The 16,667-nt window shown below is 44.8% G+C and overlaps 1 protein-coding gene across 4 annotated transcripts in view; it reads left to right on the top strand.

The window, feature by feature from the left end:
• Positions 1–16,667, top strand: part of PITPNM2 (phosphatidylinositol transfer protein membrane associated 2) — a 66,803-nt gene that overhangs the window by 21,296 nt on the left and 28,840 nt on the right. For all 4 annotated transcript variants that reach the window (XM_074159644.1, XM_074159647.1, XM_074159646.1 and 1 more), the window contains exons 5-8: positions 5,390–5,713; positions 8,733–8,828; positions 12,831–12,935; positions 13,827–13,897. In XM_074159644.1, the coding sequence (XP_074015745.1) occupies positions 5,390–5,713; positions 8,733–8,828; positions 12,831–12,935; positions 13,827–13,897 (596 nt within the window). The remainder of the gene's footprint in view (positions 1–5,389; positions 5,714–8,732; positions 8,829–12,830; positions 12,936–13,826; positions 13,898–16,667) is intronic.

Here is a 16,667-nt window from a genome sequence, read left to right as displayed (position 1 = left end):
TTTGGGCTACATCGTGACTGACGAGGCTTATATGCTGATCCTGGTTAAGGGGTTTCAACTGGTGACCAAAAGCAGATGGAGACCTCTGGTCCACCATCAGCTGCACAATGCACAAGCTCTCAGGTGCCAGAGATATTCTTGTGGGCCAGCCACTCCTTGGCATTTTTCTCCTGGCTCCTCTGTTCCCAGCTCCTGCAAATTTGTTTCTTGGGGAATTAGCGCTTTCTGTGCAGGGTCGCCAAGGCAGCGAGAAAACGGAGGCAGGAACCAAGAGCAGGATCCAAACATTGCCTGAGGAGGGGAGCAGTCCTTTAGTGGTGCAAACTAAAATTAGACAATGGTTTTAAAGAAGAACATGTCTGAGTTAAGTGACGGATGGATTGTGATATGTAGAAAGGCTACTGAGTGCAGAGGGAGTAACTCTGGGGGATGGTGTTGAAATGTTCTCAGTCTTACTGAGTGCAACAGCCATTTTTTCTGATGACTAATTGGACAGTTACTCAGTGCTTTGACAGCCCGAGACACAGACTAAAATTGTGGGCTATTAGTCTGCTTGGCTGTAATATTTGTATGCTTTTTTACTCCTTTCCCATAGAATTTAAAGTTTAATTGGGCTGGCACTGCATAATACTCTGCTCCCACTTGCTTCCTGATGGTGCACGTGGGCTCTGATTCTTTTGCTGTTAAACAAGTGTGGTGACGGTGTATGGGTTATTGATTATATACTACGGCAAAGTGTGTTCCCACCCCGGTAACTGGAGCTTTGTCTAAGCCAGTGTGTCTTAGGCTAAATATGCCCAAATTGTTGCACAGTGATAAAGTGGGAGCTGTTTTAGCAAGCTCTTTTGGAGAACTTTTGCTTCACTTAAGCCCTCGAATGGAAAGCTCATGCAGAAGGGCACTGCCCGTTGGGGCCTGCAGGTAGTCTTTTCAAGGGTAGGCAGGTTGTTGATAGCATGGTGCAGATGTCACCATAGGCTTTTCTTAGTGAGTGGTGTGAGCAAGGCAAGAAGGGACGATAGGGAAGCAAACAGACAGAACTGCGGGTTACCTTTGATCACACCCATTCAGACAATCAGAACTGTACTGACGAGGTTATGGGATCTGTTGTGACCTCAAGGAAATAGTGTTGCACAAGGAAAATCAGGTCTCCTTTACCTGCTGCCGGGATGTTGTGAGAGTGCATTATAAAATGATTTGGGATGTTGCCACTGGGTACATAGTCAATAGGTCTCTGAACAGTTGTATCATATGGATGGTTGAGGGTGTTTGGGCAGGAGTTGGTGATGGATTTTTTGTTTTGGCTTTTTTTCCATTGACTTTTTGTTTCAGTTACTATTTTTATTTCAATTTGAAAAACAAACCCAGAATGATAGTTAAAAACAAAAGCTTTTTAAATTCAGCTAAAGACTTCTCTCTGCCCTGGCTTGTCTCACGGTCATTTACACTTCTTTTGTGAGATTAAGTTCAACACCACAATCTGCAGCAAGTGTCAGCACCTCATGGAATCAGCCAGTCTCTGCAGCAGAGTTGTTGAGGTGGTGAGTTTGAAAGGCAAGTGATTTAAATGTTTGCACCCTGCTAGACTCTTCACAGATGATCTTTCTGCACAACGCAGTGGGAAATATTATAATTAAATCAACGCAACAGTGATGGGTACTTCTGAACTCAGTCTGCATGTGTACATTTGTGCATGTGTGGTTTCCTTGGGTTTTTTTTAAACCAAAGCGTTATGCTCTCTAGAGAAACAGTGGAGGTGGAAAACCTACTCTAAAATTGTCCCCAATTCTGCGCTGCTCAGTTCTCTTTTCGCACCAGAAAGACCTCTTTGGGAGACCACCTCCTACCCTACAGTTCTTCCACACTGCTGGGTTGGTTTGCTGTGTGGTGGTGGCAGGAGGGATGGAGGAGTGTTGCTTTGCCCACAGCTTCGCCTCCACTGGGTTTGTTACATTCTGTCCCACCTGGAATAAGGTGACGGGTTGGATGCTGTACCCAACCTGTCCTCTCCAGCCAGCTTCCACTGCCCGGGGGCAGCTTGCCACAGGCTTGTAAAGCAAACTGCCAAATGGGCTGCAGCCAGCCATAAGGCACGGCTCGAAAGCACAGTGTGTGGGGTTGAGTGTGGGACAGGGACTTCTCAGGCTGAGCAGGAGGCATTTGCACCTCCCCTCCTGCCGGAGAGAAAAATGAAAGCAAACTGGACCACAGATGCCTTCAGCACTGTCCTGATGGGCATCTCTGACCTGTTAAAAAGAGAATTTTCCCCAACTGCACTCTGTTTCCCGAGTCTGATCCATCCCCCCCTTTTCACTTTTCAAACTAAAAGCTTGTTTTTCTCTAACGTTTTGATAAAAGCTGCTTTAAGACTTGATTTTTTCCATTGCACGGGCAGGAAAGCAGTGTCTGGACAGGTGAGGTCAGTCATTTGTAGCTGGATCTTGAATCTGTACAGCTGCATGGGGCACTCGCTGTGTTCTCTGGGTCTCTGCTGCCTACTGGAAGCCTTCAGTGCTGCAGGCTGAAGATTAATTCAGTGATACACTCACTGCTGTGCGCTGAGGGACTGCTTAAGTTTTCCATCCCTAGCAGTGAAGGTGTTCTTCTACAAGCCGTGACTTTTATTTTTCAATTTCTTCTGTACCTGGACAGCCTCATTCTCTTCCAGGTTTTCTCCCTGTGTTTAAGAAAGAAATGCAGCATTGCTGGCATATCCCAGGTGAAGGCCAGAGGTTAGGAAAATAGTCTCATTCTTTTTGACTTCATAACTAATCTGGAGCGAAAGAGGCACAACAGCCATGAAGCCCTGTAATGCCATCCTATTTTCAAAAGAGCGAGGCTTTAAGGAAGGGTGATTTGGGATGTCTAATCAAAGTGATGTGAGCAGTGCAGATGGAGAGGTCTGTGGGTTGGGAGGAAGCAATACAGGCAATTTTTGTGATCTAAGAGATGAAGTGAAAGAAGGCAGAGAGGAACTTCAGTAGACATTTTTTTTTACCCCCAAGTGGTTTTCATGTTCCCTCTGATGTTAGTCCATTAAAACAAAGATATGCAGTTGGTGGCATCTGTGCCTTTACACAGCATTTCCAAGGAGTTGGTGCACTGATACATCAAGGCTGGGTCCAGGAGCATGAGCAGAGGCTGCTGAGACCTGGAACGGAGGAAGCCTTGGGATGAGAGCGAGGGGGCCGTTCGCTTCTGTCTGGTCATAGTCTGTTTTCAAGATGTTTCAAGCGAGGTAGAAGTGGACATTGTGGAAGTCCAAAGGATAGTTGTGGTGTTGGGGCCTGAATTACAGCGAAGGAAACGTTCTGTTGGCTTTCAGCGTGGATGTGATGGGAGTTTAATCTTCGTTTTTAAGCTCAGCTGGTTGTCAATCATAACGGGAGGTGAAGAGGCTAAAACATTCTCCTGTAGTTCTGCAAAAAGTAATCTGGTGGGGGAAATAACTCTGAATCTCGACTAAGGTTGAACAGAATTAAGTTGCCGAGGCCCCTTGTTCTGCCCCCAGAAGGTCACAGTCTGCTGTTTCAAACTTGCCTCTCCTACGTGGAGCTCTCTTCTGAAAGTCAGGCAGAGAAATGCATAAAATATTGATAGATTTAATCTTACTGGACAAATGAAGTTCAGGTTGAGTTGGTCCATCGCATTAGCTGCTGATCTCAATGGTTATTTCCTCCTGATAGGTTGACTTGTAATGGCTGGTGGCATTAAGAATTAACCAAAGTTCAGAGCAGAAAATAAAGTGCCCAGGCCTGGAAGGGAATAACTACATAAAAATTGGCTTTGTGTAGCATTTAAAAAATAAATTAAAAAAAAAAAAAAAGAAAAAAATGATTGCTGAAACAAAAGGGATATTTAGGCTGAAAACCACAGAAACTGTAGCAGTAGTGAGATCTAAGTCTTTCTGTGCAACAGTGAAGCAAATCATGGTGGAAGCACCTTAGAAGGCTTGTGTGCAGTGGGACCATCCAGCTTTGGCCATGTTCCTGAAAATGGAGGTGGCTTACGAAGGGCCATCTTTCCTCTTGGTGGTGCTTTTAAATGATTGTAATGTAGCCTGTTGATTGCTCTCTATCTTACAATAGCAGTAGTGGTAGCGTGGCCTGTGGTCTTTGGCCAGGGTCTTCATTAGAGTGAGAGGTTGGCTACCCTGCCTGCCAGCTTTTTGGTGCAGTATGTTTCTGCTCCAGGCTTAGCAGAGGAGAATTGTGGATCCGTAATCCCAGTGACAACAATTCCCACTGCTGCTTTTGTCATGTCCTTCAAGCCATCTCTGCCTCAGTTTCCCAGTAATTAAAGGAAGAACAATACTTACTGATTTTTATATTTTTTTTCCCCAGAAAGGCTCCTGAGAATTAGTTTGTCAGTATTTATAGAAGCTTTTAAAAACACCATTGCTACTGTGTGCTCCCATCAGTAATAAATAGCAGTTTGGAGCTTTGACCTATCGTGAGCTTTTAAGCAATAATATTGGTTGAAAATCCTGAGTGACTGTACTGTTTTCAATGTCTTGGTGGTATAATGATGTTAGTCAACAAGTTTAAGTCTTGGAGGAATGTTTGTTGCCTGGTCAGGAGCATTGTGTGTTGATATTGAGATAGTTCTTCCTTTCAGATACGTCATATGTTGAAATATTTTAAATTGGCTTTACGCGCTTCATTTTTCTCATGCAGCAAAAGACAGATGGTATCTTTCAAATAAAGCATCTTTATTCCCTCCCTGACTTTTCTTCCCATCCCATTATCTCAGAAGCTTGTATATGTGATGCTGTTTCGCTCATATATAGAAAACAGGTTTCCAAGGAAAGGAGGGGTTTTAGTCTTAAGCACTGATTTGGGATGTGCTTCTGTCATGTAACGGTCGTGGTGGGGTATGTAGTGTTCATGAAGGAATCAGCTGAAACTCTCCTGCATACAAAAATCAGTGTTTTTTGTTGATGATGTTAGCTTGCTTTTTTTTTTTCCTTCTGGGAACATACTTCAGTTTGAAGGCTGGATCCAAATGTTACATCTTCCCAGAACTTCATGGGAGTTGCAACTGTGGTCTGTGCCTGGCTTCTCCTTGGTGGAGTGGGCATTCACAAGACAAAGTCCTAGATCTGGAATTAGGAAATCAAATCCTTCCCCAAGTTAAAAGCAGTTGCAGAAGACTGGCTGATTTTTCCGTGCATGGTTGGTTAGGAAGAATTGAGAAGATAAAGTACATGAAGTGACCGATTTGCCATCCTGACACTTGCTGTTGTCAGCAGGTCCTTTACTGCAGCTTTTAGCATTGTGTTGTTGATGCCACTGCAATGTCCTTATCATGGTGTCTTGAGGTTTTGGGGAAGGGAACATGGATTCCTGCAGCCTTGTAGCATTGGTGACGGGGCGTTCTGGCTTTGCAGGCTTGCGGAAGGTCATGGTCCGTGCCCATCGTCAGGCTTGGTGCTGGCAGGATGAATGGTATGGGCTCACCATCGAGGACATCCGGCAGCTAGAGAAGGAGGCACAGTTGATGCTGGCTCAGAAGATGGCCCAGTTCTGCAGTGAAAATGATACTGAGCAGCATGGAGTCAAAGACACTCCTGGTGAGAAGGATGTTGAAGCCAACACAGTTTCACCTGTTGACACAGAGGATGTCGCTAGTAACAGTGAAACAGCCTCTGGAAGATCACTCACTAAGCAGTGGTCCACCTCTTCCAAGTCCTCACGATCTTCAAAGAGAGGAGGTAAGATGCTGCTGATGAACAAGCTCCTCTGAACTGCATGGAGGTTGGGCTTTTGGGGGAGGTATGACCATGTCTCCTCGTGGCTGGCACCTTTGGGCCAATGCATATTTCTTTTGTGAGTCCTTTTAACTCGGAGGCCTTCTCTGCTGGTGTTGGAGGCTCAGTCTTCTCAGGTGACCTGTTAGGGGTTTGGAAATATTTCTAGTCATTCCATAACTGTGACTCAGTGGCACACGGCAGAATTCTTGCCGATCTCAAAAGCAGAGAAACTATGAAAACCAGTAGAAGAGCAGGCAGCAGCTGGCTAGCAGTGTTGGGTCTTGGAAGACAACAAGCAGCAGCACAGAGTTAGTCCCTGCTGCCCAAGACCACTGGTGGCTTTTATAGGGCCTTGTCCTTCAGCAGTGTTCCCTTTCTGGATGTCTGCCTGTCTGCTGTGTCACAGAACTGGCTCGGCTGTGGGTCGCTGTTAACTGATTCTTGTTTTCCAGGAGGCAGCTACAGCAGGCACCTCGTGCTCCTTGGCCAGGGTGACAGGTTACTTACTACCTGCCATTCCTTTCAAAAGCAGGCATTTGGCTCAGTGGGTGCTGTGTTGTAGCTCACACAGCGAAGCACCCCCATCGGTTACTGGGGAAATCAAGGCAGGTACCCCCAAAAAAGTGGGCGATGGCTGCTGCCTTCCACTGGTGATGATGTGCGGTAGCTGTTCAGAAACCAAACCTCACAGCCTGCCATTAGGTGGGACCATGGATCGTGTTTATGCTCCCTTTTAAATACCATTCAGCCAGCTTTCAGGAGTTTGCTGTTAAAGCCCCTAAGGATGCCCGGTGAGGACTCAGCTTTGAGTCCTGAATTTTATCATTCACCTCTCCCTTGGCAGTCACCTTTCTTCTGCTGTGTTAAACCCTTCCCTTCCTCAGACCATTTTGTACAAAGGGGTGAATCCTCAGTGAGTTACAGACAGATGGCTTGAACCCTCAGCAGTCCCCTCTCCTTTCAGTCAAGCGCAGCTGATAGCTGGGTAATCGCTGTCACAGCAAGAGGGCAAAAAATTCTTGATTTTTTTTTTTGTAAACCCCAAGGGGCAGCATTTTTTCCAATGACAGTAGAAGGAGACATCTTGGGGGAGTGAAGCTTCTCCATCTCTCATTTGCATTAAATATTGTGAGTTGAGTCTCCATTTTTATTTACCACTCCATCACCGATTTCATCGCGGGGTGAATGAGAGATGAGCAGTAGTTTTACCTTGCGATGACTCACTGGAGTGAGCCCCAGGGAAGAACGTACCAGCTGCTTCATAAATCATTGTATAAAGATAAAAATGCTGGCTACTTTGTTTGCACCAGGATTTTATATTGATGTGCCCGTCTCTCGTTATGTTCTTTGTTATGAACCCCCTCTGCCAGCGCTGACATGTTCATTGGAAGCTGTAGGTTTCAGACCTCTTAGGATTTCACTTGAAGGTTTTTCACTGGTAGCAAAGCGTGAATTTCTTTTAAACTGCAGAATGTCTCAGCTTTTACAAGAAAAAGTAATGAAAGAAATGAATTGATGTGCTGGGGAGTACGTCATGCAGATATTTTAATCCTTCTTCATGCTGGCAGCATATTAGCATATGGAAGCAAGGAGGGCTCTCTCACCTAACCACTACCTCCAGCTGGAAAAAGCAACGCCTTTTCTCCAAAAGATCTCGGTCCTTTCTATACCATGCGAGCGAGACCTCTGGTGACAGCAGGACCCTTGTCGCCATCCCATATGTTATAATATGCTCTATTTTTAGCAACTATTATGTGAGTGCCTTGACGTCACTTCAGCGTGAATTAGCTCTGCTCTGCCAACCTCCTCGCTCGCCGCTCCCGAAGGGGTGGGCGGTGGGGTAGTTGGGGGCTACCGAGCCAATGCTGAGCTGCAATTAGGTGACTCTGCATAGGGTCTCCATCCTCTTTCCATGTGACAACCGGGTAGCAAAATTAGAAGAATTTGACTTACAGATTTAGCTCTGTTACAACAATAGCACGAAACGGCTCGTGCAGCTGTCACAGTAACCAGAACCTTTCGGTGTCTTTGGATATGCTAAATGAGAATTTGTCAGTCTCCTCAGGTTTTTGCAGTGTTAGGTTAGGTGGCTGCCGCGAGCGCCTTGTGTGCGCTGTGTGACGTGCAAGAGCCATCTGAAGAGGGGAGAAACCCTCTCTCTCGTCCTTCTCTGGACAGTGCTCCCTTCAGTAGAGGGCTGTTCTGTAACAAGTTCAGCCAAGAAGAGTTCAGGCTGGATCATTGCTAAATTATATCTGGAAAAAAAAAAAAAAAAAAAAAGGCAAAAAGCCATAACATGTTTATATTTATCACAGGGAACTCTGGAGGGGAAAATGAAAGGGAGCAGGTAGGTGTGAGAAGAGGAGGGCAAACAGGAACCAAAAGGACCGTTGGGTTTTCTCCTCCCTCCGTCGGGATAGCCGCTCTGACAGCTCCCTATGAAGTAGTTGGATGGCATGTTGTTTAAATCATTCAAGTTTAAAGTTTAAATAGATCTCTAATCCAATTTGTGTGGAAGCAATTTCCTTCCAGAAAACAGATTATTTCTATCCAGGCTGCTCTGCTCAGCTACCCACCCAAAAGTTAGCGAAGCAGAGGCATGGTTTATGTGCTGATTAGAGAGACAAAGAAAGCTTCCAATCAGCCTGCTTCCTTCCTAATTGCAAACTTTAAAACCCAGCTGATTTTGCACGTCCTACTAACAATTATAAATAGCTGCCATTCAAAATAGCACAGGAGTGATACAAACAGCTTGCTTTAATGTAGCATCTTGCTGGCAGGTTCTAACAACAGTAAACAAACAGGATCTGTAGAGCAGTACACTGACATCACACCAGCATCATCAGGGTTTTGTGTTTTTAATATTGCAGCAGTGAATTTTCATAGAGAACACACGACTCTTCCTCCAGCAAAGATCATGTTGGGAACTCTCCATCTTGTCGATGTCGCGTATCACATAAGGCTTTTCTGTTTTTTCCAGCAAGTCCCTCACGCCATAGTATCTCCGAGTGGAGGATGCAGAGCATTGCCAGAGATTCGGATGACAGCTCAGATGATGAATTCTTTGATGCACATGGTATGTGGAGCCTAAATCACCATCGTTTGTTTCCTGAAATGGTGGGGTAAGAGAACGGAAGGCATGAGGGTGGGGGGTGAGCGGGGAAGGAAGCGAGACTTTTTGCTTTGTTTGAAGTCTGTTCCTTTCTAACCAAGATACGTGCAGCATCAGTGCAGCTTCTTGAAGCATCCCCAGCATCACCCCAGCAGACTCTTATATTTAATGTAGCAACATTTTAGATTCTGTGTGATCTATTTGAAGGGATCTTGAACAGTCATAACCTCTGGAGCTTTTTATTTGGTGCAAATGAGTGTGGGTAAAATTCAGCAATACTAACTGGACTGTGGGTGTGTCCTAATGATTCTGATTCAGTATGACTGATTATTTTTCTAATTTATTTTTTAATCAGTAGGAGATATGATTAATTGTCCTGTCTGGGCCTGAAGAGACACAAATTTGCCTTTATTAACTCCTTATTCTCCTATTCTAAGACATACAATAGTGAATGCAACAAGGTACTTCAGGTGCCAAAATTAATCAGTGTTGATTCCTGCATTCTCAAAGTAATTTTGACTATCCGTATTAGGAGTAAGCTGTGGTATTTTATTTCTCTGTGCATGTGTCTGTGAAGAGGCTTTGTTCCACTGCATTCATTTTATATATTGTACTTAATGCGTATTTAAGCCTGAAAGGCTCCATCTCTACTGACAACAGATGGACTTTTCTCTCGGCTTGTAATGCTAATCTAAGTTAGATGCGCAACGTGTGCTGATGAAGTTGGTGACCTTTCTGTGAAATGCAGTTGTTCAAAGATGACGCCCCAGTTTTGTAAAGCAGAATTTACCTGATGTTCAGCCTCCAAAAATTGATAGTATTGTGTTCCAGAAGAGTTCTTGCATCAGGTATTCAGGCATACATCTCAAATTCTGGGGTAAAAAAGCGGCATGCTGTTGTAGAGGAGTGACTTGCACAATAAGGCAGCTTAAGTAGCCAGGATGCGTGCAAGTCAGGGGATGAATGTGTCTCTTGCCTGGAAGGAGAAGGGCCAATTTAGTTTAAGTGACCCTATTTATTAACTTATGTAGCATCTACAAAAACTATGCAAGGGATTTATTGTAGCAATAGGCATACAAGAAAAGAGGAGTGAGTCATCGAAACGGCATCATTGCTATCCACCCTCTTTTTTGCCTTTTTAATTACTCAGTAATAAAATTGAGATCAGATGGCTCTGCCTGGGATCCAGGCCCCCAGGGAATCCCTGGCACGCTCCTAACAGGTCTGGGAAGGGGAATTAACAAAAATGAGCCTTGTGCCACAGTTGCTATCGGCACCTCTGTTGCCGTACCTTGAGGAGCTCGCTAACAGAAAAAGCAGCTCCTTTTGTGCTAGCACACAGTGTGTTGCCTTTTACGTACAGATTGTCCTCCCCAGTCCTCACAGTTAGGTTTGAAAAGTCTGCCTTGTCTGATGGGATTCTGGTTAATGAGTTGAAGCCTTGATGTGTGCTGATCAACGCAGCCCTCTCTTCGGGAGGGACCTCTTGTTGCCCCTTGGCCCGCAGATGACATGTCCCAGCTCCGGGTCTGTGAGCCGGGATGAAGCACCCACTTGCAGCTCATCCTGCCAGAGAGGCTTGTGGGGTCGGTACCATGGGAACTGGCACAGATCAGGATGTGAGTCAACACTAAGCAGAGTTCCTCAGAAGTGCTTCCCATACACACACACACACACACACACATTTCCTCGCAGCTCAGTGGGCGTAACCAGAGCCTGAGAAGATTTCTTGTCGCCAGCTTCCCACTCATCCTCATTCACTGGCATACTCTGGTAAAGATAGTGACAAATACAGTAATATCTAATATCTATCCTGTAATGAATGCTAATAACGGGAGTAATATCCCATGCAGTGATTACTTGAGCAGCAAGAAGGGCTGTAATTAAACCTCTCAAGTAAATAAGTTTAATATTTAGATTAAGTTGCTGGAGGAGCTTTGAGTACAATCGTCCTCCTAATTCTCCACCAGCATGTGGTGCCTGCTTGTGCTTTCCACTTGCTCTGAACAGGTAGCTCTGCCCTCCCTTGTGCAGGGAAATGGGGATTTACTCAGATTTTTTTCCATAGCTGAAAAAGGAAATGGCATGCTGATGCGAAGTTTCCAGGTTGCTCTCTTTTTATGGTCAAAGTGTAAATAGAAAACTCCTAAAAATAATTGGAGTCTTTGCCTGGCTCTGCACTTAGTCCCCTTCACGTATTTTTTTTTTAAGATATTGCTCAGATTTGCTGAAAAGATGAGTATATTTCATAATCTTTTTATTCCCCATCCCAAGATTCTTCCAACTAATTATTTTCTTAGTAACTGTACAGCAAGAAGAAAGGGGGAATCCTAGTCTAGGACTCTGAAGATTTACAGCTTTTAGATTTTCAAGACATCTGTAATTGCTGCTGTTATTATTATGGTTATAACTCTTTATTAAATTTACAAGCCCAAAATTTTCAAGAAAGAAATACTAAGCACAGAACAATAAATAAATTAGAAAGCACTTAACCTCTGTAACAGTAAAAGATACATCCTCGATCTGAAAAAATAAAAGAGAAAGGAAGGGAGCAAAAAAAAAAGGAGCCAGCAACCCATACCAAAGGCATCTTTGGAAGACTTGGATTGCCGTTGTTTGGTTTCCCGGGGGTTCAGGTGGGAGCTCCGGGGTTCTGTTTCCTTCCTAAGAACCTGCCAGGATGAAGCACGAAGCGTGGAGGCTGCAGGGTGCCCTGCCCAGCTCATGCTGGGTCCGAGCTCTTGTCCAATAAAGGAGCCACCAGGCTGCTGCTGTCTCAGAGGACCTCTGGTTTGATATAAGCATTTTTGTGAGCCCTTTCTCAGGTCCAGACTGGCCTCCGTGTTCAGGCTTGGGCTGAGAGCGAGCTCAGCCTCCCACGAGGGAAGTCCACACGTGTTGGATAACCTCACCCAGGCCAGCAGGCACGGGGGGTGTCTAGTGGGGGCACTGGGGTAAATTCATCCAGTGCTCTATGGCTGCTAATGGCTGCTTAGTGACGCCTCCGCAGCGCTTGGCTGCTTGTTTCCGTGTGGAGGTACCAGCAAAGGTCAGTGGACAAGCAGGGCTGGACTCTGTGGTGAACTAGTGCTCTGCAGCCCAGCACGGGGGGTATGGGCACAAAGGACAAGGCTTGCCTCCCAGTGTCACCTGCTGACAGCCCTCCTTTCCCCCTCGCCTGGCACAGCTCCTCTGATCTCTGCTAGGCTATTAATCTCTCTTGTGTTCTGGATACTACTATGGGTATTTTATAGGGTCTCTCCTTAAAAAAGTCTCCTTAAAAGTCTCTTGCTTTTAATGACACTTCTAAGAACAGTATTTTTGGGGCCCTTATTCCCAAAGGAATGAGCCAGGGGATTCAGAAGATCCTGAGGTAGGAGGGAAATGGCAGACAGGTGTTCAGTGTGATCAAACAAGTCTCATCTCCTAAGGAAATCAGGCTAAAGATGTCCCAGGGCGTTCACATTCCCTTTATTACTCATGCCTTTTTAGGTGTTCGGTCCCACTAACAATAGCAATCCTTGTTGCTGCTTCCCCCAAAGACCCCCAGCAGCTTCCAGACAGGTCTGGGAGGATCCCAGTAGCTAAACATTACTTTGTCTTCTCTCCTGTACTGCAACATACTGGCTGCTTTAGCATCATCAAAAAGCATGGCAAGACAGACATCAAACTTGGTACCTGAAATGGTGGCATTAAAAATCCATGTTATTTTTTCCATGCCTTTAGGTGTTTTGTTTGTTAAAAACATGCAACTACAACATTTTTTTAACTTTTCAAAAGGTGCTTTGATTTCTATATAACAAAAGCTGGTAAAGTATAATGTTTTATTATGACTTAAGCCACTCAAATGTTTATAAGATTACATGGAGTTATGGGGGCCTTAGTTTTATTTAAAATTCTGTTCTGTGCTCTTGTCTGTATACATATTTGTGTGTGTGTGACTCTCAAAAAATCTGTTTTTTAAAGAGGACTTGTCTGACAATGAGGAAATGTTCCCGAAAGAAATAACCAAATGGAGTTCCAATGATCTGATGGATAAAATTGAAACCCCCGAATGCGATGATGTCCAGGGTAATTTTATATTATTTTTTTTTAAGTAAAAACTGCATGTGATATTTTACAGTATTTCCAGGTAATTGTTACAGCCACATTCTGGAAAATGTAAAACTTGTTATCTTCATCTCACAAAAGGAGAAGCTGAGACAGAGCATAAAGATGACTGGCCAGTACTGCTGAAAAAGAATTGCCTAGTGGGAGCTGGGGTAGCTCTTGATTCTCTTTTCTTTTCCTCATTGGGTAGGCTCCTCTGTGCGACAGCCAGGATTCTCTCATATAATGATGAAATATTCCAGCTCCGTCTTGAATTACTTGAAATTCTCCTGGCTCTTCTTTCTTCTTACTCCATCCTTTGATCTTGTCTATATCTGCCTTGGTTTTATTTTCTCCTCATCGTTATGAAATTTTGAAAGGAAGCTGGCTTCTCAGCCAGATCGATTCATGTAGCAGCACGGTGGAAGATGACACTTAGGCTTTCTGGTACAAAGTTGGTCTGTGTAAGCACAGGCATATGAACACATCAAATCTCTGCTACCCCAGCACAGTTCAAGCAATTCCTTTTATTTTCCTGCAAACCGATCATTTCTGACAATTGTGCAGGGATTTCCCATTGTTGCCATGCTTAATAAAGCAGGGATACTGGGTCCTTGTAATGAGAGAAGAGCTCGCTAATGTCCTCGGCGCTTCCCAAGGTTATGAGAAATTGCTGGAAAATAAGTGACCCAACATTGCCCAAGCTTCTCAGGTGGGAAGAGGTGGGAGGGAGAGAGCAATTTGATGAAATAATTAAGGAGATGTGAGGCAGAAGAGGCTGGGGGGCATTGGCACAAACAGTGTCTTTATGGAAGAGTGTCTTTGCCAAACAGCATCTTGAAGTGCTGATGTTTTAAACCTCTGTGCTTCCAGGTGACTTGTATCATGAGACATCAGCAGAGTACCACGTTGGCTCCAGCGTGGAGAGGCTCAGCATCATTGAAGTAAGTGCTTCAGTTTCTTGTAAGGACATCCTTTGTTGCTGGGAGGTGTCTGTTTGTGGTAAATGGGGTAAACCCTTTGCTGTGAGTTGTGTATTGTCTTCATGTGTCGTTCAGAGCCACACCAGCATGCTGTGTGCTTCAGGGTCAGGTTTAAGGGATTATTTCACCCATCTTTAGAACATCATATAGAAAACGCTCTGTAGTTTGCAGGCAGTGTCAGGTATCCAGCTGGAAAAAATCCTAATCCTGTGGGGATAACTGCTGCCTGAGGCAGCGCTGGGCAGAGCTCTCCTGCTAATGCCGAATGAGCTGGCGTGGACGTGGGACAAAGGGACACAGCTCGGCTGTAGCCCCACTCTGCAGAGCTGCTAAGGGTCTTGTTTGGAAACCAGTTACAGCATAGCTTGTGTCAGCGCTCTGGACAAAATAATAAATGCCCACCCACCCTGGTTTTCTAGACTTTTACAGGCTTTTGCAACTCGGTGTCCTAGTGAGACACCGTGTCTTGGAGTGGCTGTACTCATCCTGCCCTTAAAGCATCTGCCTGTCTGTTCTGCAGAGATGATGTAGCTGCTTGCAGAGTGCCTAAGTTATGCCGTGGTCTGTCAAAGACCGTGAGCATGGTTTTAGTATTGCTCTGTGTGCCAGGCTGTAAGTTCATGGTGGTTTGGCTTTTTCATAATAGACTGAGAGCTCAAAGGCCAAGGGGAGGGTGTGTGGCTGGGGATGGGAACGGCTCTCGCCACTTCAAGATAAGCGAGTCACAGCCCTAAGATTTCTCTTAGAGCTCAAGGTGGTGTGGAGAACTTATTGTCATCTTCAGAGAGCTGTACAAACTCAACTCCCCCATGTTTCTGCCTTCATTTTAGAAGGACAAATTTCAAAGAGAGATGAAAAAGACAATTATTTGTACTTGTTCACAATTAGTCTACTACAACAGTATGAAATTCCTAGCCACCATTGCAGGGATTTTCCCATTAAGAGCACCCATCACCAAAAGGTAGTTCAAGAATCGGGCATCTTAAGAGACTCCAGGTCTTACAAGAAAGTTCTAAATAGCCACCTCCACCCCTAAACTAACCAGCAGTTGCTTGCATGTTCCCCACTTCCTTCAAAAGCAGAGGTTAATGAACTGAAAGGGAAAGGGCGCCTCTGAATGACTGCTGATACACCTCTGGATGACTTGAGCTTGGTGACTCATGTTGTTCTCCAAATGAGCACTTAAAACATTTGTCTGAAAGCAAAAGTAGCGCTGAGATGCTGAGAGAGCTCCTCCCATGCCTCCAGCCAGGCAAAAGTTCACCTTGCAGGCGCTGTAAACTGGAATCGGAGAAGGTTTAAAGAGCAGGCATTAATACAGTGTAATGGTACTAAATAATTAAAGGCCATTCTTATGCAGGAGGTCTGAAAAATCTTTATTACGGACTTGGATGTGAATTTTAATATTTCTGGTGGGCTGTGTATTAAGACATGCTTTAACATTATCTGGTAAAAGTGTAAGCTAGTTGTTAGGTTGCTAATGTGTGCCTGGGCATGCTTCCCTCCCACCAGCAGGCTTGTCAGGGGCTCAATCACTGCTCAAAGGACAACAGGTGACTAAAGATGCTAAAATGAGAAAAATTTGCCAAATGGAAAAATACTGCTGCCCTCCATCCCTTCCACACCCCCTCTGGCTCTACAGGGAATTGCCCAGAATGTTCTGCTCGCGCAAGGGATAAGGCACAGGAGGAAAGATCAGTGCCTGCTTTCATGTATCTCAGAGGTGTTGGGGTGGGGGATTGGAGTCCATGTGGGAGCCATAACCAGTGAAAGACCTGGTAATGAATAGATATTAAAAATAGTTACATGCTACATTTTTTATTATATGCGACCAGTGAAAATGGATGCTCTTGTACCTTCTCCTGGGGCATCAGGATTGGGCTCACAGCTGTTCTGTTAACGATAACCCACTCTGGAGTTCAGATACAATTTTCTCCTTCCCCCAAACTACAGCCTGTCTGTTCAGGCAAGGAATTGCTTCAACATAATACACAAATGACCTGGACAACCAAAGTAAAAGCCTTTACTGTGTTCATGCAGCAGTCTCCGAGCCAGATGTTGGCCAGTCCTTGGGTCATGAGGTCTTGAAGTTTTTTCTCTTCAGTTCCTCTTTTGCAACAGTATAAGCAAATCTAGAGTCTTATTTATAACTTCTGTGGTAGGCAAGCAGACGCAATGACTGATTTCTTTCCACAACTTCTTTCCCCAGTAACTTGCCACTTGCTGACCTGTTTGACCTTGTTCTGTTAATTTTGCTGATTGTGTTTTACTGTTGACTGCTGCAGCTGAGCTCAGCACCCCAACAGAAAGCAACACCCATCTTTTATTTCTTTATTTTTCCACCCTAATGCACACAAGTAATGTCTTTACTGCTGCCATGTTTTACCTGGTTACAATTTTATGCAATTTTTTCTTTTTAACTTTCAGCATTCCCTCTGCTGAGGACAGTCACAGTGAGGCCGTGTGTGTGCGTTTGTGCACGCACGTGTGCAGGATGAGAGACATGGAAGTTTAGACTCTTGCACTCGCACCTGCACTGTCATTTGATTTAAGTGCCTCTCTTCCTTCCCTACCTTTTTTTACTCATCTTCACTGCATTTGAGAGCAGCCATTTCATTCTTGGGTAGCTTTGCGAAACAAATCAAGCTGAACTCTTACGGTCTCTGTCCTTATGTGGTCCTTCTCGCACTGCCATTATCTTTGTGAGGAGATGGCCCAAACTGAACTCAGC

This window comes from Numenius arquata, chromosome 16 (assembly GCF_964106895.1).
Source record: "Numenius arquata chromosome 16, bNumArq3.hap1.1, whole genome shotgun sequence".
In the NCBI taxonomy this organism is placed as follows: Eukaryota; Metazoa; Chordata; class Aves; order Charadriiformes; family Scolopacidae; genus Numenius; species Numenius arquata.
The sequence above is the reverse complement of the archived record's forward strand: the minus strand, read 5'-3'. Positions and strand labels throughout refer to the sequence as shown.